The 24,321-nt window shown below is 52.5% G+C and overlaps 1 protein-coding gene across 15 annotated transcripts in view; it reads right to left on the bottom strand.

Annotated features, from left to right (window-relative positions):
* Nucleotides 1-354: 354 nt before the first annotated feature.
* The window catches only part of UIMC1 (ubiquitin interaction motif containing 1), a 39,404-nt gene continuing 15,437 nt past the window's right edge, over nucleotides 355-24,321 (bottom strand). For 4 of the 15 annotated variants that reach the window (XM_054217787.1, XM_054217788.1, XM_054217789.1 and 1 more), the window contains 11 exons: nucleotides 22,768-22,892; nucleotides 21,296-22,432; nucleotides 17,657-17,721; nucleotides 15,075-15,163; nucleotides 14,073-14,152; nucleotides 10,591-10,759; nucleotides 4,890-4,968; nucleotides 3,234-3,354; nucleotides 1,361-1,424; nucleotides 885-1,135; nucleotides 357-638 (listed from right to left, as the gene is read on the bottom strand). In XM_054217787.1, the coding sequence (XP_054073762.1) occupies nucleotides 399-638; nucleotides 885-1,135; nucleotides 1,361-1,424; nucleotides 3,234-3,354; nucleotides 4,890-4,968; nucleotides 10,591-10,759; nucleotides 14,073-14,152; nucleotides 15,075-15,163; nucleotides 17,657-17,721; nucleotides 21,296-22,432; nucleotides 22,768-22,890 (2,418 nt within the window). In that variant the 5' untranslated portion in view covers nucleotides 22,891-22,892 and the 3' untranslated portion in view covers nucleotides 357-398. The other 11 variants (XM_054217783.1, XM_054217784.1, XM_054217791.1 and 8 more) reach the window with 10 other exon arrangements.

The raw sequence follows: 24,321 nt of genomic DNA, 5'->3' as shown, positions 1-24,321 counted from the left end.
CCATTGGCTGACCCGCCGCGCCGCCGGCCCCGCCCTGACCAATGGGCGGCGCCCCCGCCGCAGGGGCCGCTCCCCGCGCCCTCGTTTCCCGTTAGCGCTTTTACAGTTGAAGCCGAATTTTAATTAGCTCTTTTAATTAGCTCGGCAGCGCAGCGATGAGCACCCCATGACCCCCCCCGCCCCGTTCCCGGGGAGGGTCTCCGCGGCAGGGCGAGGGTGGTCCCTGGGAAGGGGCTCCCTCCTGTCCTTGAAGCCAGCGGCGGCCGGGGGCAGGCGGGGACCGGGCGCAGGACAGCCCCCAGCCCGGCCCTGCCACCCGGGGGCCGCGGAGGAGGCCAAGGACATGGCGACACGGCGGTCGTGGCTCCAGCGGTCTCCGCGTCCCCTGGCTGCGGCTGTCAGCTGGCAGCGAGGTGCCCTCCGCAGCTCCCGGCTGGGAGAGGCAGCGATGTGCCGCTCCACAGAGCGTCGGGCACCGCAGCCCCCTGCCCGGGGGGGGTCCCACAGCTCACACCACCCCCCAGCCCGAGGGCAGACCTCGGGAAGCGTGATTTTGGACGCACCATCTGCCATTCCTCCTCTCCTCCCTCCAGCGCCTCCCATTCCCCAGAGAAAGACAGCAAAGCTCCTCCGTGTTGCTGCAGTTTCATAAAAACATACATAAATATATTTCCATTTCTTTAACAGAGAGCAAAGCTGCACAGGCACCTATAAAACACACAGTCACTTCCCCACCCAGTGCTCCCTGCACAGATCGTATAAAACATAGAAAAGGGGGGTGGGAGAACAAGGCTGGGGGTGAAGCAGGGGTACGGTGCTGCGCAGACCCTTGCCGGGGCATGGGGAGCCATGGCGGGGGGGCCACCGCACCTCTGGCCTCAGACCTTGCGCTTTCTCCGTCGGCAGCCTTTGGTCTGCTGCTGGCTGCCCAGGCGAAGAGCCGCGTGGGGCTCCAAGTCCACCACACCGTCCGTGGCTTGCGAGAAGGAGACGCCGGGTTTCGCAGGGGAGATGTTGAAAGGAAGGTGCCGAAGGCAGCTGGGGCTGTCTGCCGCCGCCCCCCCGGCTCTGGCTGAGAGCGCAGCGGGGGACTGTTGGTCTCCTAGTCCAGCGATGGGTCCCCCCGCATCAGCACCTGCAACCAGAGCACACATCAGCCCTGCCTGGCCACCCTCCCTCCGGTCCAGCGGGCACAGGCAGCGATGCACGAAGGATGGCAACCACCACAGCCTCCTGCCCTGCTCAGGAAGAACAGACCCCTTCAAGGAGAATCTGCTGTCCCAGCACATCCCGGGACCATAATGGGAGAGCTGGGCAAGGGCAGCCCTGACCCAGGCAGGCACAGAAAACAGCTTCCCACCTGCAGACTTGCTCTCCGAGAGCTCCAGCATCCTGAGGAGTCCCCTCTCCTGCCTTCCAACGTCCTGCCAAGGAGAGAAGAACCGCCATCACAGCACTGCCGTGAGGGAACCCCATAGCCGGGCTGGCCCCATGGCCGTGCATTCCCCCAGCCCACAGGGTGAGGCTGGGCACAAGAGCGAATGCTGCATTTCCAGGGCCTCCAGTTGAGCAGGGCCAGCAAACAAGGGGAAGGGCGCTGCCCCGTGCCCAGCCTCACCGGTGCCCGAGCAGAGGCAGCTGAGAGCAGCTAATAAAGCAGAGCCCAGTAAGGAGAGAGGCCAGGGTGCAGGAAACCATCCCCAAGCCCAGCCAGCGAGCACGGGGATGCAACAGAGAGATCTGGGCACCGCAGGCTCTGCCACAGCTCGGGGACATCCCCCAGCACCGTGCAGGGCAGGCCCCATCCCACTCTGTCGGAGGGCGCAGGGGCTTGGCGCCGGAGGGAAAGGCCTTCCTCCAGGGCACAGCCAGACGAGGAACACACACCTTGTGCCCCCTCTCAGCCTGGGAAGATGCAGCCGCGCTGGTCACGCAGGCTAAGGGAAGACTGCTTGGCTTGGCTGCTTTGAGCCTTGCTGGTCCAGCGAAGTCCCCTCACCTGGCTGCTCCCTGCCCCCAGGACTGCTCTAGAAGCCACTGGCATCCCGGTTGTGGGGTTGGAGCTGCCAAAGCTCCCCAAAATGGGCCATGGCAGGAAACAGCAAGCCCAACAGTGCCACTAGGAAGCTTTCCAATGGCCCAGCCTGTGCCCAGGTGTGACCTGCCCCCCCAGTGAGCTGCCACCTCGGCACAAGCAGGGACACAGGAAACAGAGGGCCTTGCCGAGCCATCCCAAAGGGCTGCTCAGCTCCAGCACCTTTCCCCCATGCCCTGTGCCCGTGCCTGCGTGCAGGACCCCGCACGCCAGCCGGCTGTGGGGCGCAGGGACAGAGTCAAACAGCCCCCATGGAGCCGGTCACATGCAGGAGCAGCCGTGCCCTGCAGTACGCTGAACCACACAGCGCTTGGCTGTATCCCAGCCAAAATCATCAACCAGAAGTCTCATCATTTGCATCTGAATCCCCAAAGGGCTGAGGCCTGTGATGGATTTAAGGGATTATAGGAAACTAAGACATCATGTTGCATCTTCATGCTGAGAATCACATTTCTGAGCGCAGGCAAATCCGCAGCACTAGGGCTTTGCCCATGGTAACCAGCGGGAAGGCCCGGAAGGACCCTCTCTGCGCTCCCCCAGGACCACCACGAGCAGGACAAAGCACGGTGGGGGCCAACACCTGGCGAGTGACTGTGAGCCAGCTGCTACCCACGCTCCTGCCTCCCACCTCCCCTGGCAAGGCACGTCCCCCGCAGCCGGCACACCTCCACTGCACTCGCTCTCCCACATTTCTCCTGGGATGCTGCGGTTTGCTACCGGCACCGAGCAGTTCTCCCTCCTTCGGCTCTGCAGCCTTCGCCCATGGGAAAGGGCTTGTGGGTAAGAGTCAGATACGCTTGTCACCCTAACACTGCCCTCCACTCCATCTACATTCAGCCGAGGAAGCCTGCAGGACTGAGGCGCGCTGTCTGGCAGTGGGACAGCCCTGGCTGGCTGCCTTCTGGAGAGGTTACTGGCAGCTCCGCTGGATTAGCTCACCCCTGGGACCGGTCCACACTCTCGCAGAGCATCGCAGGAGGGGGGGCAACGAGTTCTCTGGCCACGGCGGCCCACAGGGACGGGCAATCCTACCACACCAGGTCAGCTCATCCCGTCAACCAGGGAAAACTTCCTGCTGCCAACCCAGCCCCAAAACCAGCGCAAAGGAAAGGAGATGGTCTGCAGGGTCGCCCCTCACCTTGGCGCTTCGCAGCCTCCTGGTTCCCTGAGCTTGCCTAGCAGCCTGAAGGCAGCTGTCCACATGCCTCTGATACTGCAGCAGTGGCACCAGTGACTTACAGAGGTAGCACTTCTCACACCTGCCAGGCAGCAAAGGACAGAGCACTGCATTAGGAATCGCCCTGCACCGGCCTCCCAGACACCAGCGATGGCTTTCCTCCTCCAGGCCACGCCACGGAGAAGACACGTCACCAGATCGGGTCTCGCTCAGTGGGGTCAGGCCGGCACCAATCGCAAAGATGAGTGATTATCAGTTTTCCCTGCCTGTTCCTCCGTACCCTGCTGCTGCAGCAGTGGGACGGTAATCAAATCTGCTCATCTAACTATCTCAAACACCGCTGATTTCTCCCCAGACATAAAGCACCCTGTCAAAATCCACAGAAATGAAGTGCGAGGGCTTTGCAAAGGGGAGTTAAATTCTGCCTGAAAAGCAAACCAAGTGTGTTAAATCAGAAAGACATTTTACCAGGGCTGGATGAACTTGTCTGACTAGTAAATCAAGTCTTTCTCTGCACTGTCTCCATCTTACATCATGCCATGTTGGGAGAGGAATGCAAAGCACGCGCTCCTGCTGGGGGGCTGGCACAGCGTGTTCCTCAAACCCCCTCGTTTGTGTAGAAGACGACCAGGCTCACGCAGGACGACTGAGTGTGCTTGGGAAGGAAATTATCCTGGGTGAAAGGAGATGAAGGCGAGATGTGGATTTACACAGCTACGCTTGCTTACACACCAGCTCTTGGCAGGGACCGAACCGTGCAGAAGAGGGCACTGGTTCTTCAGGAGGGGAGCATCCATCCGGGGAGCTATTCAGGAATGGACCACCTCCAAGGAGAGACGAACCCCCAGGGACCAGCCCCAGCAGCATTGTGTTCAGTTTGATAAGCAGCACTCTCCTAGTAAAACTCACCCCAGGCTCTAAAATGCACATGGAGAGCCCCCATCGAGCAAAACTCTGCAGCACTTCTCCCATATTTTCTTTCCAGTCAGTGCTGATTACCCAGATAATGTGTCTAAACAGAAGCTGTCCTCTCTATAATTAGCCTAATTCCATTAGTGATGTTGCCATCCACTGTTTGTAACAGCAAAATTGCTTCCATAGCAGGGATTTTACTGTCAGATCCTCTCTTATGATGCTTTGTGTGGGTGGCAGGAGGAGGGGCTGCATGGGAAGAGATTAAACAAAGCCACTGCTATTCTGAAAGTCTAATTTAATTAAGAATATCACTACAGGTGCCATGTTGACAGCCTCCCTGTCCTAGCCTCTTCTTTTCCCAGGGTTACCAAGCTCGAATCTCCCATTAGAAACTGGCTGAGTTAGCACCATTTTAGCTACAGCTCCCCCCACAGCGGCCAGAGACCACGCATCTCTGACCCGCCATGGATCGGGCTGGAAGGAAATTAGCGCAGAAATAAACAATCTGAGAACAGCAAATTCCTCTTGCTTCGGTATAAATAGAGCCAGCACTGCAACAAGAGGCACTGAGAGCAGGCAATTTCTTAGGGAAATGATCCTACAAGGCCAACAGCCAGCGCATATACAGGAATAAAGACATCCAGAGGCGAGCTAGGACAGAGGCACAGAAACAACCTTGGAGGAGCAAGCATACCTACTTACTTGTCAGTGTCTAAGGATGTTGGGCCACCGTCACCGCTGGCAGCTTTACTTCTTGCCTCTCTCTGGCGCCGGGTGAGCACTGGAGAAAAAACAGAGAGTTACCTGCCGACCACCCCAAAAGCATCCCTACACCGTGTCCAAATGCAACGAGCTTCCATCGCTTCCACTCCAGGCTGCAGCAGAAGCGATGGTAGAGGCAGAGAAATACTGGACCGGGACGGGCAGGGTCGTCTTTCCTGCAGAAGAGGTAGCTGGCCACTTCTCCTGGTTGTTTTTTTCCTGGGGGGATGCTGAAGAAGTTACCTTCCCCGAACTCGGGAGCCAGCTAACCATTTCACACTGTAACTTGTCTTCTGCCAGAAACAGCTGGATCAACAGTATGCAGTTTACAGTCATTTTAAAGCTGACGCGCAGCAGCGCAACAGCCTGGGAGAAGAGTTACACAGCTGCTCCGGCAGCACAGCTCCGCTCCCTGCCAAAACAGGCTCCCGTGCCCGCTGCAGGGGGGGGAGCGTGGTGCCGGCGAGCTCGGGGGGAAGGAGAGCCGAGGCAGGGGCCGTGTGGAGGCACCAGCCCTTCTGCAGACGTGGTAGGAAGAGCGAGCCTTGCTGGGGAGGGATACAGTTCACGCTGGAAAGGGAAGGTTACAACAATTAGCCTACGCTCGCTGCTTTTCCCTCTGCCCATGTGAACTGGGGTGATCTGTACTACTGTCCACATACAGCTCTGTGGGGCCTCTGGATGAAGATCTCTACCAGGACTAAGTATCGGTGGTGCTGCTCTCCATCGGCAGCAGGGAAGGGCAGCTCCGAGATCCCGGCTGACCAGCACGCTCACGACGGGTCCAACAATTTCTTTTCCTTCAGCAAGCCCAGCCTTTCCAAACCTGCTCTCCAGGCACCTGCAGGGAGCATGTCGGAGCGTCGCCTCTTTAGTCGAATTCCTCTCAGCGTATTCCTGTTGACATGCCACCAGCAAAGATCCGCGGGGAACATATCAGATAGCTTAGCTTGCTTCACTAGGGACATTCAAGACTCCAGCTCCAAAACAGATGTCACAGCAAGCACTCTCGGGCAAGCTGGCTAAGCGGACAACGCAGCGAGCTATTCTGCAGCCCAGTACACTGCTTCCCATACTCTCCTTAGGGGAAAGGCCTGAATCCAAGGTACAGGCACGAGAAACCTGTTATTGTTGGCACATCATCTGTGATAACTAAAAGGACACACAAAATTTTGTGCAGAACAAAGGGAATCCTTCAGGGTTTTAGCAAAACCCCACTTCCAGAGTGTTAGGCCACCCCAATATCTACGCACGATGCTGATACAACACGGCTTTTCCCTTAGGAGCAATCACTGATCCGCAGCCACGACCAGCAAATGCACTGCGAGATGCTCAGAGCTGTTGGGGCTGACGGGAGACATCCAGGCTGAAGAAACAAGCTCGAGCGTTTCCTAGGACGTGGGCATTGTCTCGTAGGCGATGACTGATACCAACAGCTCATTTCTCACAGGCACCGAAGCGGACGTCTCTCTTTAACTTAGCCCGGCCCAGATTTGAAGTGGCAGCCCAACGAGGAGGACCAATAACCACGGCCACCCCCCCCAGGCCATCCAGCCTCCCAACAACCCAACTAACACGTGCGTTTGACAGCGTGGTGAAAGCTGCTCTCCAAATCAGCGTGCACTCGTTAATATTCCTTTAACACCGTCTCGGGAGCCTCGTGCACCAGCTCAGGTGTTAATCAGTTCTATTTTCTTCCAAAAGCAGTGAACACATCTGGCATAATGGGCCCATTAGAGATGCCTGGGACGGGCTCTGCAGCTGCCCAGGGGAAGACCCCCAGCTGTGCTGCTGGAAGCAGAGGCACAGGAGAGAGAACAGGGCCAGCCGCGCGACAGGCACAGCGAGGCAGAGCAGAGCCAGCCTCCTCCCCTCACATCTTCCTAAACACTGGTGAGGCACAATCCCTGCCCACAGCAAGGGGGGTTCACAACTTGGGAAAACACTTGCCACGGGGAAGATCCCAGCCACAGAGCAGTGCTGACCCGCTGTGTGACGAGAGCCTTGCAGCTCTCCCAGACGTGATGCTCTTCGCTGGGACACACACACCCAGAATAACCTTTTCTCTAGTTCAGCATTTCTTCTGGTTGACGAGTCATCCTTGGCCTGCTTGGCTCCAGCTCGCACCCCGGGGAAGAGGAGCAAACCCTCCCCAGCACGGCCCCGCTATCGGCACGCTCACCCCGGGCACCTCCTGGGGCTGCCAGGCGGGGTTGGCACACGGAGCTGCAAGGCCACGGTCACCAAGCTCCTCTCCTTGCCGCATGACCCACCTGGGGTTTGCTGCACCAGCTTCTTCCCCACTCTCACTATTTTTTGTGCCGTCTGCTGTTAGTGGCAGGCTCGCCAGCACCTTGTCCTTTTTCAGAAGCGATGAAGCTTTCTCCCGCACCCATTCTGTTGCTCTTTCTGCTGTATCAGTACCACTTCTATTGATGTCAGGAGCTTTTTAGCAGCACCAGCGCTGCTGCTGAAGATTGACAGCTGCATCAGGTTGCATTCAAGGCTTTGGGAGGAAGGGATGTATCAAATCCTCATTTTTCTGGCTCACTTGGGAACTGAGAGGTTGGGAACGCGTAGATGGAGGGCAACAAGAATAGAGCATGTCCCAAAGCTCGAGACTACTTGCTGTGCTCAGTGGCAGCCAAGACTCGCTCCCAGACCGAGACCCACAGATTCCTGCATTGGCAGCAGCAGCAGGCGATGGATGCGGTGACTCCAGACGAGAGCCCCTCTCGCACAACCCAGTCCTTCAGCCAAGTGCACTGAAGGAAGAGGGGGCTGGCACAGCACTTCCATGGCTCCGCTCGTTCACTTGGAATTAACGCCAGTCAGTGAGCTGGAAACTTCGGACCTGAACCTTCCCCAGCCTGGTACAGCAGCTAATGCAACAGCAGGCTCTTCTTTCTTATTTACTCAGACCACAGGAAAATGGAAATTCATGATCAGATTTTCATATTGCCCAGGTATGTGGTGGTCTGGGCATCCAGCCAGGGCAACCGTGTACATATGTAGGGGAAGCAACTGTAACTCATCTTGTCCAGCCATCTCATTTGAAAACCTGTCCTCAAATACCAGCCGGACTGAGCTGGCCTCCTGATATGTAACACTGAAAGACTTCGGTGCATGATTAGAAGAGGGAAGAAGAGAAGCAAAACCAGCAAGAATCCTTTTGTAATTTCAAAATGAAAAACACTGACAGCTATAATCTGCAGGACTGCATAATCTGCAATTCTAGATACATTAGAAGTAAATCCAATTAATAAGTCCGAAGACAGACCAGGAACCCCTGACCTAGTGCAGCAGAGGAAAACTGAAGCCGCCTTTTTCTTAACAGATCAGGAGATGGCTTAGAGAGCAGAACTTTGATTTTTCTCTCACGCAAAGCTGTTGCTGTGCTCTCGAGGAAGACAGAAGCCAGCCAAGAGCACACAGCGCTGCAGCAGTAGAGAACAGCTTCTGGACGCACACAGGAATCACACAATGGTTCGGGTTGGAACGGACCTTAAAGATCACCTAGTTCCAACCCCCCCCCCCAGTGGGCAGTGACACCTCCCACTAGACCAGGCTGCGCATTAGCTTTACCTATGGATTTTATGCTAGTGTTGGATGCCAAGGTCACAGCCCTGGAAACAGAGTCCTTTTGTACCTGCACAGCTGTGCCAGGCTACTCTCTGGCCTCTGCTCAGAGCTACACATCATCGCCGCCCATTCAGCCCAAACCCCACTGACCAGCCCATCACCTGAGACCGCTCCGGGTGGCTGCTGCTTTCGCGCAGCCGCCGGGAGCCGGGCCGAGGAGCCCCGCGAGCCAGAGCCCCAGCGGGCAGGCAGGATTCTGCCCCACGTAGGTGCTGCTCCCAGTCCAGGGAGCCCGTGGTCCTGCAAAGAGCCTTGGTGCAAACAACACAGGCGTCACAGACTGTTACGGCTAATGAAGCCTGGTCTCTACAGGGAAAATACCAGAAAAACTGGCAATAAAAAACCCAAATTACTGTGATTTTGTCCCAAAACCATTGCTCTGCTTAGAGCCATTGTTGTAGACCAAAATCCCTTTTATTTCAGGCTAGCTGTCTTACGGGGGGGATTGTTCTGAACAAGCCAGAACAGCAGAGTAGCAATTCCAAAATAACTACCCTTACAAACATCCCCAAGGAGAGCAGTCTGGAAGCAGAGTGGAGAGGCCAGCCTTGAACTCCGTCCTGCTGAAAGCCAACACCAAAGGAAAGAACAAATTCCCTCGCACTGCCAAAGAATTCAAAGCCTTTTCCTGATCAGAGTCAGGATTCCCCAGGATCAATGGATATACTCGCAGTCCAGCCACACCGGGGACCCGATTACCACAGGGTCAAAGACATTCCCTGCTAAAAGGCATACTAAAAATTCTGCTCCATTGTGTAGCGTGGGTAAGACCTATATCAGTGCTGAGGATGGGAGAGGAACTGTGATAATTTGTGACTTGCCCGAGCCAAATGCTTTGCAGTCAGTAGCTGGTTTGTGCTTGCAGAGAGAACTCCCCACCGAAACTCAGCACCAAGCAGTATCAGCCACTGCTCCGGCCCCTCTTATCTCGACAGGACCCACGTCATATCCCCAAAGATGTAATATAACAGAGACCTTGTACTTTAAAACTACATCAACTCTGCATTAAGATTACATGGTGAAACTTCCCCCTGCTAGAGGAATGCGCGAGTTACAGTTCTTGTACTAGCTCCCATTTGCTCACATTGCCTAAACATCATAGATTTAGGTTGCATTTAATAACCCAGTATGTAACTGAAAATTATATATTCACAACCTGAAAAGTTAATCTTATTACAAGCTACTACTTTGATATTACCTGACATTGTGCTAACACAGACTTTACATTTCAAGCAGCAGCTAAAACATAACTTATTGAATATGTTGATAACCGACCGGTATATTTGTTCACTTAAGCTCTACAAAGGTTGGCTACAGAAAACTGATAGGGAGAAGACTGCAAAGAGGATTAATACGGGCATTCTGACCGTGCTTCTATGCCTCACACTTCACACGAAGGAGAAAAACCCAAGCTCCCAGATCGATAGCTATCATTTTGCAATTTTAGAGGAACAAGAGCGAAACTTTTCTGCAATCTCTTGCAGCTGAACAAGCCATTTTTGCACATACAAATGTCAGACTCATTGCGGAGCGCGGGCCGTGCCTGGAGTGGAACAGAACATTCTTCCTTCTCGAGAGCCCTGAAGGACGCTCACCCGTGTGGCTCAGGAGCCTGCCATTTTCTACCACTGGCAGATTCTCTGCAGGTCCTCAACAAAACACACAATAGAAGTGTCTTATGAGTACTGCTTAAAGTGTCCAAGGCTAGATCCTGGGGTAATATTCGGCTCATACACTTTCCAAGGGACAAATAACGTGACAAATTACGAAGTCGATCAAAGACAAGATGTCTCTGCGCCGGACACGCTGGGAACACAGGAACCTCTGGTAACTCTCCTGGCCAGCTCAGAGATGGAACAAGGTGGTGAACAAACCTCCCTACGTGACACGCCACGCACCAAATATCCCAAGAGGGACAAGGCTGCAGCACCTGACGGCAAGTAACGGGAAAGGGGGAGGAGCACAAAGAGCAAACACACAGAAGCAGCGCTTGGCAGACCTGGACTGTCCTCGGCAGCCTCCTCTCCCACGATGCCGTTGCAGTACATGGCATGCAGCTCAATCTCCGTCGCTGGAAAGCCTTGGTCACACAGCGGGCACGACACACGGTCAGCAGCTGTGGGACTGCTCTCAGACGCAGTCCTGCCAGCACCTTCATCTCCACCACCCTAAGGAAGAAGAGGAAAAAATTAGCCAGACAGTTAATCGCGCTCTTTCTCTTTTTCTGCTAGGTGCAGAGCTCCGTGCTTCCATGCTGTCTGGTGGCTACTCACCCTCCCATAGACTCAGTTTTTCTTGGAAAGTTTTATTCTCCCTTCATCACGTACCGGTCAGAAATAACGCCACTGGCTGAGTAAACTGTGCAGCACTAATAACTAATTCTTCTTCCAAAGGCAACATGTCCTGCTGAATCACGGTGAAACCTCCCTGCACAGCCGTGCACACCATTTAAGGCAAACATCACCTGTACTACCACGGGAAAACGGCAAAGCTTCCATTAATCAGGAAAGCTCAGAAGCGAAACTGATGGAAAATTCATGGGGCAAAGCAAGAGTTCAACACCTGACTTGTGCTCATCAGTTTCTGGACACAATCCGTGCTCCACAGGCAGCGCTGTCTGGGAACACAGCCTCCCCCAGGATGAAAGGAGGCTGCTGTGCCCTTAGGGAGTCCGGAGGGATCACCGGTAAGCTCCTCCTCTCTAGAGGAGGTGGCCGGAGCAGTCAGAGGGGACACAGATCAAGGAGAGGGGCAATACTGTTAAAAATCCATGGCACACAAAACTACTAGCAGCGGCTTTTCACCAGGGCAAAATGTCACAGCCTGTGTTTGTTCTCTGGGTGCCGTTACCACTTACCGATACCCTCTTTTTGCATTGGTTACGCAGCTGCAAAGGTGCTCCGCTACCCACCCGCAGAGACACAGCCTGGTCCCTGCGCTATTGATGTTCCCAAGACGCAGCAGACTGCTGCCATCTCACTCATAACTACATCTCTGCCTAGTCAGGCTCACTACAAGATTTCTCCATATTTAAGAAAGAACCTTCCCCCCGCCCCCGGCAATTATTAAAAAAACTTATTTAAATATTAACCATGTAGAAGAAACCTATAGGAAAATAATACAGGAGAGCTTTCTGTTCTTTGGGCTAAGCAGTGACATGTAGACAGTATGCAGCAAAACTGCCGTCTGCTTCCCTCCAACGGTATAATTTCAGGGAAGCGGTAATTGGGGTCAGTCGAGATGCTCAGTGCCACTGGAGCGCTTTGTCGTATTACTCGATTACTTTGCTTTTCCAAGTGAGGGTCTGATCCTGACTTTTATGTCCTAAAGGGAGGGAGGGTGTTTTCTTGACTCAGAGGAGGTACGCAAAAAAAATTGCAGGACTGGGCCTTACACTGAGAATCCGACTCACAAAACACACTTCTCCCAGACACCGGCTGAGAGGCTACGGCACCGAGCCCCAGGAACACCTCTCTCATTTCCAGGGAGGCTCTCTGCCCTGGATTTCTGCGGAGGAGCTGCCACAAGAGTTCCTCCAGCTGAACACGGGCTGCTGAAGTACACTTACAGCATTAGCACTCGTACCCTGCCCTCACATCTCAGTGTCGCTACATCTTGTGAAGTCCTCACCGTGGGGCGTCACACCGAGGAGCCGTAAAAAACAAGATGTGTCAGATATGAATGATCAGATCAAACCTGCATTATCCTAGTCAGACAACACACATAAAAAATATGATGGGAAAAGCAGCAGGCACTGCTCCTTCTAGCTGCCATTTGTAAAGCAATCTTAGGAGATCACCGATTCTGCACACCCTGCCCGCCTACATTCGTTGGTAAATTACTAATTTTAAATTGAAATGCAACATTCTGTAACAAAAGACACAACGGTCCCAAAACTGCTTGTACAAAACCTTGCTGTAACAGTCTGGAAAACCTCAAGCGCAGAACCAATGACCCCTGTCCGAGGCAGGGACTGTTCCCTCTCCTCTTTAGCAGAGGAAATTGCCTACAAGACGCAGCACTCGCAGCCAACAGCCAGCCAAGAGCAATGCTAGAGGCTGAGCTCTACAAGACTCTTGTGTCCTGGCTCAGCATCTGCTAGGAAGAAGTCAGTCCCAGCGGTCTACGCTCGCTTCACGCTAACCGCTGATGCACGCGGTAGCTGTTTCTGCTCTCTTCCTGGAGGGCTGCAGGGTCCGGACCAGAACCTGCTGCCAGCAATAATGTTATCGGGCAATCCCTAGAAAGCCCCACCGCACCAGTCCCGAACACTCTGCTGATCACCTCGTGCCGTCTGGGCAGAGGTGTGAGACCCGGGGCACCCCCTGCAAAGCACGAGGGACAGGGCAGCGTCCTGGCCTCAGCCAAATGGGTCACGAAGGCGCTTCGGTGGCTGCAGCTACCCAGCTCAGCACAAGACCGCTGCCTCTCCCTGCTGCAGTCTCTAATTGACTGAGCAGTGCTTTGAGATACCTGCAGAATGAAAGGCACACGAGAGCAGAAGCTGGTTTATTAAGAGGCCAGTGACAATGAGACATCGGAGCTGCAGACACACTGTACAAGCTGCAGACTCCCAGAATGAGCTTTCCACAAATGAATCCTCTTGTCAAGAGCTGTACGATTCCGTATTCATGTACCCTGCCAGAGGAGTACTTGGCAACCCCTTTGATATCACTCTCTAAATTAATAGACAAAGGGAGTTTTATCAGAAGCAGGAACTGAAGTCAGATGTCGGTATAGCGACAGCTGCAAAGCAATTGCTGCGCAGGTGTGACAACAGGGGGAAAGGAGCCGCACAACAGCGCACATCTGCATCGGGAGGTAAGAGGATGGCCCTGCCGCTGACTTACTGTTGCTATTAACTATTACTGCACAGAAACCAAGATTCCCAGGCTCAGGTCACTCTGCTTGGACTGCAAACCACCGCCAGCCCCCAACACTGCAATGTCATCTTTATCCCAGCACAGTCTCTGGGTGAACCTCTCTTCTCAGACTCTTGGAGATGGTCTTGGAGAGCAAACACCGAAGCTCAGAGGACTGTAACAGGGAAAAGTGTGTCACAACACCAGTGACTGAGGTTTACTAAGACTGCCCTCACAGCTCCTGGGGTCCCTCTGCATCGCCGACCATCGCAGCACTCCACCTCTGAGCCTGGGCAAGCATCAGCACTGCCATCCACACTGACGGCATCCTCCAGCACAGCAGCGTGTGCGGTATGAAAGAGCGAGCTGGAATTGATAACAACTCTCCAGCTACAGGACTGAAAGGCACCAGAAGCAGCTGCACGCAGCCCCCAGCCAAAAGGGCCCGGAGTTATGAAGCAGTGCAGAAAAGTGAAGAGGGAACTGTTTGTGAGGATCCCAACAGCAGAAGCCCAAGCTCCCAGCTACCAAAGGGGAAACGCTATCACAGCCCAGCTGAACTGAGGTCTAGAAGGCAGGACTGGAAACAGAACCCTTCCCCACCTTTGGGCTCCTTTACCTGCATAGGTGCGTCGCCGCTGCCCAAGGGGAGCTCTTCTCTCTCCGCCTCAATGGCTTCCAGCGGACTCAGCTGGGTCTCTGCAGAAAAACACCTCCATGTCAGCGCAGGTTTGCAGCCCCCAAACTATCTCCTCACTTGTTAGCCCATTTCTTAACAGCTCTTTCACAGCTTCAAAACATTTTTTAGACTTGCCACGAATCTTATCAGACAATGTGCAACAACACAGCCGGATGAGGGGTTAAAAGTCACAGCACAGCAGTGCGAGGACAAAGCCACCACAGCTTTGCGGCTTCATGGGGAGTGAGACTAGACACAGGCAAAGTGCGTGGGACACTTGCTGGGATAGAGACAAAGCAAGAATAGAGCTCTCTCTCGCATCGAGACAAACAGAGCTCCTGTTCTGCGGTCTGCCTCCCAGTTGCACCTTCTTTAGACCTCCACGTCTTCCTTAGCAACAAAACATGCCTCCGAGCACCACCATGACCTCTCTCTCTACAGCTGCTCGTGAACAGGAGTGGTCTCTTCATTAGTTTTCTCACTTAAAACCCTGGACTGGAAAATCTCAAACATGGTAGGACAGACCCAGGAAGAAAAACTTGTTGGTCCCAAACATGTTTAATTAATGTAAGATAAAAATTAATTCAGCTGTCATGCTTTACACATATCTTGACATTGAAAAAATCTGAAAACTTCTTGATTTTATTGAAGAGACCACTCCCGACACCTTGTTTTGAGTGATCCCTCCGTACCGATGTACATCCTGGTGTCTCCTCAGCAGCAAGTCCCCAGCAATCTCTGGTCACAGAACTGTCTTAGAGGAAAAAGGTCCAAAATCAGGGAATCAAACTAAATTACCTGTATAATTTCAGCCCTGACAAACAGACCTGGGAAAGAAATCTCTTTTTGTTCAAATAACTTGGAAATTCTCTTCTTTTCTCTGAATTTTGTAGGTGTGTAACTTTCAGTGCAAAATTTAGAACGTTCTCAAGCGCCTCTTACCTGGGCAGACAGAGATCTCTTCTTCAGCAGAGTTTTCTGTGGCAATATCTGGGCTCCTTTTGCTGCCAAGTGGGGTCAACACGGAGATGCTGTTCAAAATATAAATACAATATAAACCTTCGATACAGTAGGTGTGACAGCACGCACAGTCTGTCTCACGCAGTTCAGACAGCGGACAATGCCGTAATTTCCAAGTGGTCAATATCTGATGGCCAGAAACGAGCAGGGTAACAGCAAAATACGGGTATAAAATCCTGTCTTAAGTAAAAACACCAAAGAAAAGATTTTGCTTGTAGAAGGCCTTGACAAAAAGGCACGAAGGGTCACTATCTCATGCGAGGGGAGCAAAAATACCTGCTCACAAAGATGGGATTCTCTTGATTCTTTCTACTCTTAGATTAGGTACCGGCATTGTGCTTCCTTCCCTCCGGAGAAGGAACTTGTCAAAGAGCAGAGACACAGACTTGCTTTATCCCGCACTACCCTCTCCCTCCTCACACTGCTAATTTTCCTCTTTCTCTCCACACAGAGCAGACGGAAGCAGCACGGATGCAACACAAGGCAAGGCTTCCCTGCAGCAAAGTCCTAACAGCATTAGCGCGGTGGTTCCTCCAAGCAGCACCAGGTACCGCTTCCCTCATTTTGACCTCCTCCTCTATTTTTTTTCCCTCCCCACACACTGCACAGTGCCTTGCCGACACAGGCAGGCATTGCTGAGTAAGTCTGGCACCCATGCTGACACGCTCCGCGCATCGCGTGGCTTTCTGATTAGTCTGATCAAGTATGCAAGAACACACTTTAAAAACCATGAATCCCCATCCTGACAAATAGAAGATTTATTAAGCTCAACCACAGGCCTTAGAGAGGAGAGAACAGCCACTGCTGATTTATGATAAATAACAAAATTCTGATAGGAAATCACAAGTGGCTTTTCTCTCTAAATAAAGCATCTCAAAGCATTTGTTATGAATCCAGGCTGAGCGTGTTTTACCCTGTGTCTAACATCAGGGCTCACTTCAAAAGAACTCACACAAAACAACTTGCTATGACATTTATAAAAATGGGCTAATCAATTTGAAGTCAAACCACATTTCTTGCTACACCAGCTATCTCCTGGTAACAAAGCCTATAATCATTTATTAAAACCCCAATCTACCGCGCTCCGCACAAAGCGTAAAACAATCAGGCAGAGCGGCCCGCAGAAAGCAAAGCAGCCTCTTCTCACTGCTGCCGCTTCCTGAACTGCTTCACTACCTCCAGACAGCCCAGAGCCGCGTTTCTCTATTCAGCGCTGCTGAGGCCAGCCGGCCGGGGTGCCCGAGCCTCACCCGGGAGAGGACTGCGCTTGGCACAGTACCAGGAGCCAGATGGCAACACTTAATGTGCACAAAACTGCGAAGACCGCAGCCATTTCTTGCCTCGCTGCAGATGTTCCAGCTGCTCGAGGAGGGGCCGCAGCACCCAGGTGCGTCCCGGCCCCGAGGGGGACAGCCAGGAGCTCCCGGGCGGCTCGGGGAATGTCCCGGACTCACCCTATCAGCTCCACCGAAGGAAAGAGGTCCTGCTCTTTCCATATTCAGCCCTGGCCTCTTCTGCCTTAAAAAAGAGCACACCTCGGTGCCTTCTGGGCGAGCAGACAGGCTCAAACCTCAGCTGTCACAGACTCATCAGCCTCGGCAGCAACGGCAGCCGCAGGTTCCTCCTGCTCCCCAAGGCCAGCTTTAAGCTTGTTAGAAAGGTGCAAGCAAGAGGGATTTTCATACTCTGCATATTGATATTAACTGCTCAGGCCAAATGCCGTTAGATCAGAGGGAAGTTGGCAGTTTTGTTCCAAAGCAGGTTTAAATTATAAAACCCAGCAAATTAAAAACATGACATTATCTGCCCTCTCTTGTAACTTGCTCCTTGAATCCTCTCCCGTTTGCCCTTCTTCTCCCAGAGCCTTTGCTGCAGAATTGAATCCCACAGGAAGGGGAAGAAAAAAAAAAGGAAAAGAGGAGTAGGCTTAAATCTGAAGAAAATCATGTTGACTTGTCCCACACCTGTCATCTGCTGAAGTGGCTTTTCTGGAGCACTGCACTCTATCTTTGGCTGATAGGCAGTGCCGTCTGGCTTCCTCCTCCCTCCTTTCCTCTTCAGCAGTAAGGCAAGAACATAAAAATACACACAGAAATCCAGTAAACCCTTCACCATGCTGCCTGTGCGCCTTCCCAGATGCACCACGTGATGACAACGCTGTAACTCACCTTCAGCTCCCCTACCCACCTCCACAACTGAACTGCACCATGTCACACCAGCTTCAGAGGGCAAGGACCAAGCCCTCGTATTTGTACTAGCATGCACCGTGCACGTTCTGTAAAGTAACAGGAGTGCCGGACCTCTTCTCCCCAGCTGTGCCCCACCTCTTTCCCACACTGCTCCAAAGCCATGTATTTCCAGGGAGAGCGGCTGCAGACAGCCTTTCCAGCAAGCCCTGCAGCCAGCCCCGGTGACTGCACCCCAAAATGCTCCGGGGCGAGCAGAAGAGCCCAGGTCACCAGAGTGAGCCCACGGGCCCCGCACTCTGATATCGCCCTCCTCACCTCTGTGCAATTTGCATGGGTTCCCCGTCTTCACGCGCGTCCTCTGCGGGCAGCACCTGGGGGGCCTGGAAAGGAAAATTCCGATATATAAACCAACGTACGCAGCAAGCTGGGTCATCAGGTTCTGTGCATGGCACTGCACCCAGTCTGTTTTGGGGTTTTTTTCTGGAAATGGCTAAGTATCCATCCTGAACCAGTCAGCTTTTTGTCCCCATCGCTCCTTTCGGTAAGGCGTTTCAGCAGCTCCCTGCCGTAACGCCTGGCAGCACTTTTTGTTACTTTCCTGCCTAGACGTGTTCCTGGACAGTCTGTGCCCATCTATTCACGACAACCTTGTCCGTCACCTTCCACACCCTCTGCCTGTCCCCAGCATCTACTCTGATAGACTTCTAGGTAGCAACCATAGCTCTTTCTCCAGCTCCATTTGTGCTGAGCTAAACCATCCAAGGCTTTTAGTGTCCCCTTGCACTCCCTCAAGCACCCCAGCAGCCCTCACCTACTCCAGCTTAAAATCTATTTGCCTGAGCCAGGATGACCTGATCAACTGGTACAGCTGATGTTTGACCACAAGAACTACTCTTCTGAAATTTCGTATAGATAAAATCCGATGCATTTTTCTTGGCTGGGAAATCAGCTGTCCCATCAAAGACAGGGAACAGATTAACCTGCACAATCTACAGCTCATAAATCCGTGTGCATTTTATCCCATTTTTCATTTAGCTCTACGACTCCACTTACTCTTTCCTTTAAAATTTGTTCAAAAGCCTTCTGCACTGCCAAGGTCAGGCTAACATGCCAGTCATTACCCAGATCCCTTTCTTCTTCTACAGTGTACACGTTACACTTGCCATTCTCTAATCAGGTGGAATTACAACGGTTTATTAACAGCCCTTGCTGTCAGGCCTGCGATTTCTCATGCCAGTTCTCAAAGAAATCCAAGGCGTTTTCCTCCCCCTTCCTCGAGTCTATTAAACTCTCCGAGTTTGGTTTCCACCATAGGTTTCGACTTCGATTGGCCCACTCCTAGATGGCCGATGTACTTCCCCAGCAAGCCCCAAAACAAAGCCTCCTGCCAGATTTCCCTAAAGTGACTCCAACTCCCAAATATTCTGTCTTATCTACCCTCTTCTTTATTTCTTCACAGCCTAACTCACCATTAACATAAAATACTGCATGCTCTCCTTTATTTTTATCTCTTTTTCCTGTATTGTGCATATCTTAACAATGCCTCTGCTCTGGTCACAAATACTAGGCCGTGTTTCTGGTTTTCCTGATGCATATGTTATAAGGTACGGCGTGAATTCAGGGCACCAGACTCTACCTCTCCAGAATCAGGTCTTTTCCCACTGAACCTTTTAAAGACCAAGAGTCCCCTAACCTCATCTGAAAGGCTATGCAGGAATTGATTCTATTAGCTCTGAAGTTCGTTAGTGCAGGTTCACAAGCCCCGAGATCCCCTGACAACCAGGATTTGCTCTGTGCAAACAGCCGGTGGCTGCGGGCGGCAGTCGCAGCAGTTGGCCACTGCCATGGCGGAAGGTCCCTGCCCGCTCCAGGTGAGGGTTTCAAAGCAGGGGGACGGGCAGGCTCCCCCCAGCACAGCATCTGCACCTTCATTTCACTGGTATAACCCGAGGCAGGAGGGAAGCTTTTTCAAAGACAGCTTTGAGTCCCCATGGATGGTTTCTAGCCTAGAAGCTCCCACCCTCCCCACCAGTAAAGCAGCCCCGCTGGCACGGGGGGACCCCAGGGCAGTACCGGCAGCAGGGTCTCCAAGCGATGCAGCGCTCCGGGGACACGACTGCTCTGGGGCCCCTCCTTTGTCACTGCCGGTGGAATTGTATTTGATAGAAGGAAAAAAAATGGAGACAAGGCACAAGCAAGCATCAAACATATCGATCTCGCAAGTAAATCACCTGCGCTGGCCTCAGCGTGCGGCTGCACGGAGAGGGGAGAGAAGGGAGCAGCCTCTCAAGCTAGGAGTGATAAGGCAGATGAAAGGGCATTTTGAAATTATTTGCTCTCAAGTAAATAAAAGACTGGCAAACTTGGGGCTAGGGTTGAAATTTTAAAGTCTGCTCCCCCTTCTCCTTCCTTATTTTTTCACCTTAAAAATCTCAGAAGGACTCTATCTACAGACACATTATGGCTCTTTGGGAGAGCTCTTGCAGTCAGGATGAGTACAAGTTCCCACTCAGCACCACTAAAACCTCTTTTCTCCCCAAGAATTAATTAGGTATTAGCATTAAACAGATAATATAAAAAAAAAAAATACCCCACAATTTTCAGTACTGATTAAAAGTTCACACCCTTCCCGGCTGCTGTAGCTTTCCAAGGGCGTTAGCACACACCTCCACAGACCCGCAGTCACCCCAATCTTCCAGATTAATGACACCTCTATTTCCAAAGGAAAAGACACAGAGGGGAAAAAAAAAAAGTAGTTTGCCTTAAAAGAACCTTTCAGGTCTTTTGTATTTATCCAAAAGAAATTAAAAAGGGCACAAGTCGGTTTCCTTCCTCTGCAGGTCACCTCTGCAGGCTTGTTTAAATCTGTATCTGCTAAACCCAAGCCAAAGCACTGTCATGAAAAGTCACATTTCAGCTCAGGCTGCTCTGCACTTTTTCTGCAACCAGAAAATGCAGACATGACGTTTTTCCTAAGTGTTCAATATTACAAGACAGAATATAAATATCACAAAACAAGTTAAGTATCTTTCTAACACCAGGGTAAATGATCAAATACACTCGAAAACAGGAACAACAGAGCCGAGGCTTCAGTCATAGAGAAGATAAAGTTATACAATGATCCGGGAGTGAAGTCATTATGAAAAATGAGGGTTGGAAAAGGCTGACACAAACCTAAAATACAGCAGTAATAAATACTTCATCTGACTAGCAATCTGTTTAAACTTAGCAGTGACAGAAAGCTGCCTTCCGCTCCAACAAGAGAGCCCTGATGGAGACGGAGGCTGACACCTAGCGTCTAGCAGACCCAGCCAGCAAGCGGGAGAGAAGGTGCCCAGCCACCAGAGCAAGGACGATGAGCACTGCCGCGATGACAGATCACCCCAGGCAGGCAGAAGACGCCTGCGAGCACGCAGAGCCTCTCCCGGCCGCAACCGCAGGACCACGAGGGAAAAGAGCACTCGCAAGGGTGAAGCACGTACGGACGCGGACAAGCAGATAGGTACAAAAAAAAAAAAAAAAAGAGGCTGCGCTGCGAGGACAAAAGCCACATTTCTGCCTGCGAAGGAAAACGCAGAGCTCCCCACACGGCCACAGGTTTATAAGCTGGTTTGCCAGAGCTGGCGGTGGCCAGCATCATCTCTGTGCTCCCTACCCTGATGCGCTGCCAGGCTACACCCCTTCGAGAAGGACAAGTCAGCTGGAAGCCTTTATCTCAGTGGTGCATTAATGGACGACTGCCAGGCTGCGTGACGGCCCCTACCATTTGTGAGCTGGGTATCAGCCTGTACGCTTTTCCTCTCCCTTTCACAGTAAGCTGTGTGGCTAGGGGAAGAAGCCCCTAAATTTCTGAGGAGCATTAAACAGCAGGGCCTGCTTTGCAGAAGGGACTGAATCCCCAGATGGACAGAAGAGAAGGACTGCTCAACCCCTGCTCAGTGGCAAAGCTCTTACCTGGCAGTAGCTGGTAGTCGGTTCATCATCAGAAGTGGAGTTCTTCTCTTCTTCCATGCTGTGCCCTGGACTCTCTGCCTCCCTCCTCTTTGAAGAGAGGAGCCAGGTCATGCTCTCAGACGCCTTCTGCTTGTCTGGGTCTCCATCTTCTGTATCATCAGCAACCCCATTCTCCCTGCTTATCGGCTCTCCTTTCCCAAGCTCGTTTTGGCTCAAGGAAGAACTGGGCACCACTGGGTTACCAAACTCCTTCTTATGCAATAGCTGCCTCTGAGCCTGCTTCAGGCTCTTCTGGTAAACCTCCAGCTGACACAAGATGACTTTGGTGTACTGGTTGGGGTCCACCCCTTTGGGGCAGAAGGGGATGCCCCAGTAATAGTGCACTGTGTCTCTCGCCTCCTCCTGCTTGCGCTTCTCCTCCACCGCGTTCAGCACGCAAAGCTCAGGGGTACTGTCAGGCACCTCGTTCTGCTCCGCTTGCTCTGTGGAAACACAGCCTTTGGCAGCACGCGCAGGCTGCGAGGTGTGTTTGGTACCTGCTCCTCCACCACTCCTCCTGGTCCAGCTCTTCCAGAGCGTGGGTGAGCTCCCGGCACTGGCTTCTCCCGCAGAATGGCCAGTGCAGGGCAGGGACTGCTCTTTTGGTTCATGGCCTGTTGCTTCAGAAGAGCTGGAAGGGGTCGTGAACAGTCTCCGAGGTGTCAGTTGCCAGGAGCTTGAAGTCACCCTGCCAAAGGTGGGACTCAAAGAGATGAAGTCCTCTCTGAGAGTGCTGGGTAAGACGGAACTAGAATCACTTTTTGCTGGTGAGGAAGGCTCTTCGCTTGACCTTGTCACAGGCTGGCCCTTCCCCGGAGACACGATTATGCTGGATACTAGTGAGCTTTCAACAATTTCCTGGCTTAACCTCCTCAACACTACCAGGGGGCTCCGGGCGACATCCATCTGTCCATTCCCATCAGCTCTGGCGCTCTGTGAGTGGGAGCTGCACTCGGAGCGAGGGGTGTCAGGGCAAAGTGCCAGACCTCCCAGGATCTCAGAGCCTTCTTTCTCAGCGGGCTGGCTTTGGCTTCGCGCGCCCAGCGCTTCTGCAGACAGCTGAGGGGTTGCATCAGAGGAGTCCGAGGGCTGACAGCTCTGGAAAACAAAAGGTTGATTCTCCGAGCGGCACGTTCTCTATCAGCAGAGCAAGGGCTCCCCCAGCAAACAGGCAGCCATCACCCGGACTGCAGAACACCCCCATCCCAGATCGGAACTGTGTATCCCGAAACAGGGGACAGCTGAGGTCAGACGTCTTACGCCTCTCACTAATATGGCGCAAAACAACTACTCTGCAACCGCTGTAGTTCCAGCTTGTGCTGGAAATAGCTCAGCCCCCAGTAAAACCTTCTTTTGTACAGTGTGGCAAAGCAAGCACAGAAAATAGCGTTGCTGAAGAACCCCAATAAGCCTCTTCACAGAAGCGTACTTACACTAAGGCTCTCAGCAATGGCCTTCCTCAAGAGCTCCTCCTCTTCCTCTTCCTGACAGTTCACTTGTCTGGCTTCTTGCTCACTCATTTTCAGGGCCAGCGCAAACTGTTCCTCTTCAGTCATCTCTACAGCAGAAGAAAAAGGATAACGTCAAGTCACAGCTGCAGGTATATTCAATGTATATTCAACATGTCGGGAGAAATGTCCCAGCGTCTCCCCTCCCCAGAAGGAACGCAGAGCAAAACATCTAAACCACAGCTTTCCTGAAAAGGTGTCGCCAAAACCAGCGCAGGCAACACTAAATGAAAAAGTAACCCAAGTCCTGCAGCAATCTAAACTCCAGTTCCCTGGGTATATTAACTGCAATGGGACATTTTATTTGCCCTCATCAAACAACACACTCTACAGCTGCAGAACGCATGTTCAAGGAGAGAGGAAAAGGACAGATTGTGAGCGTGCTCATTTTTATATCGGATAGGCTCAGCAGCAAGGCAGGATAAAGAAAACATCTTTTTTAATACGCCTTTTTACTACCCACATAGCACGTCTCATTGCCTTCTGACACGCAGATACCTGCAATACCACAGGAGAACTACCCAAGAGCAAAAGAGCTACATGTTGTTCACCCCGAGCCGCAGGTGGAAAGCTCTGCGGAGGATAATGTTACTTGCTCGGTGGTATTATGGAGGATCTTTCACATGCATACATCCCCCTTCTGCTCACATCACCACTCCACTGCATCACTAAGTCAGTCATGCATGGGAAACAGGTTTCCTACAGTTGTAACTGCTATTTCAGCAGAAATTTCTTCCCGAAATATTCCTCACTCAGAGCAAAACAGAAGCCGACACTGGCTATTTAGAAACAAAGCCGTTAGTTACTTTGGAAAACACTAATTTACCTAGATGCAATCCAACGCTTTTCACCACGCTTAAAATATACAGTGCCTGCAGAACGGAGCACAGCTTGGAAAACAACTCAACAGCACTCTCAGGAGCTGAAAAATACATCTTCTCACTCGAAAGAAACTGACAGATTTCCTTCCAAACCCGCTCCCTCCTTCAGGCAGAACCCTGCACGCGCCATCTCATGCACGAACCAAAAGGTGTGCTCTCTGATGGGCTAGAAGGGCTTTAAGAGACGCGATTTGAACAGGAAGGCCGCCCAAGCACAAAACATGCCTTCGCCGCAGCCAGTTTGGAGACAGACGTTTCCCTAGATAAAGATGCACTCGGAAGTTGCAAGCTCCCGTTTTCTAACCCATCCTCTTCCTACCGGCTGCCACCAAAACGTGGGAGCGCAGCCTCCCTTGGAGTAGCCCGGGACGCCCTGGCCGTAGCCCAGCCCAGCATCGCGGCGGGACCGCACGGAGCTGCATCCACGCGGCAGCAGCGGCGTGGCTTTGCCTTGCCCTTCCCCCAGCTCCTCGCTAAAGGCAGGCTGGTTCTCCCCCACACAACCAGGATTTGAAGCGTTTTCGGACTGTTCCGATTGCCAGCCACAGACTCCTTTGCATATCCTACTAAATCAGGATTTAGCTTTAAGTTGGGTTGC

Source organism: Rissa tridactyla, chromosome 11 (genome assembly GCF_028500815.1).
Source record: "Rissa tridactyla isolate bRisTri1 chromosome 11, bRisTri1.patW.cur.20221130, whole genome shotgun sequence".
Taxonomy (NCBI): Eukaryota; Metazoa; Chordata; class Aves; order Charadriiformes; family Laridae; genus Rissa; species Rissa tridactyla.
The sequence above is the reverse complement of the archived record's forward strand: the minus strand, read 5'-3'. Positions and strand labels throughout refer to the sequence as shown.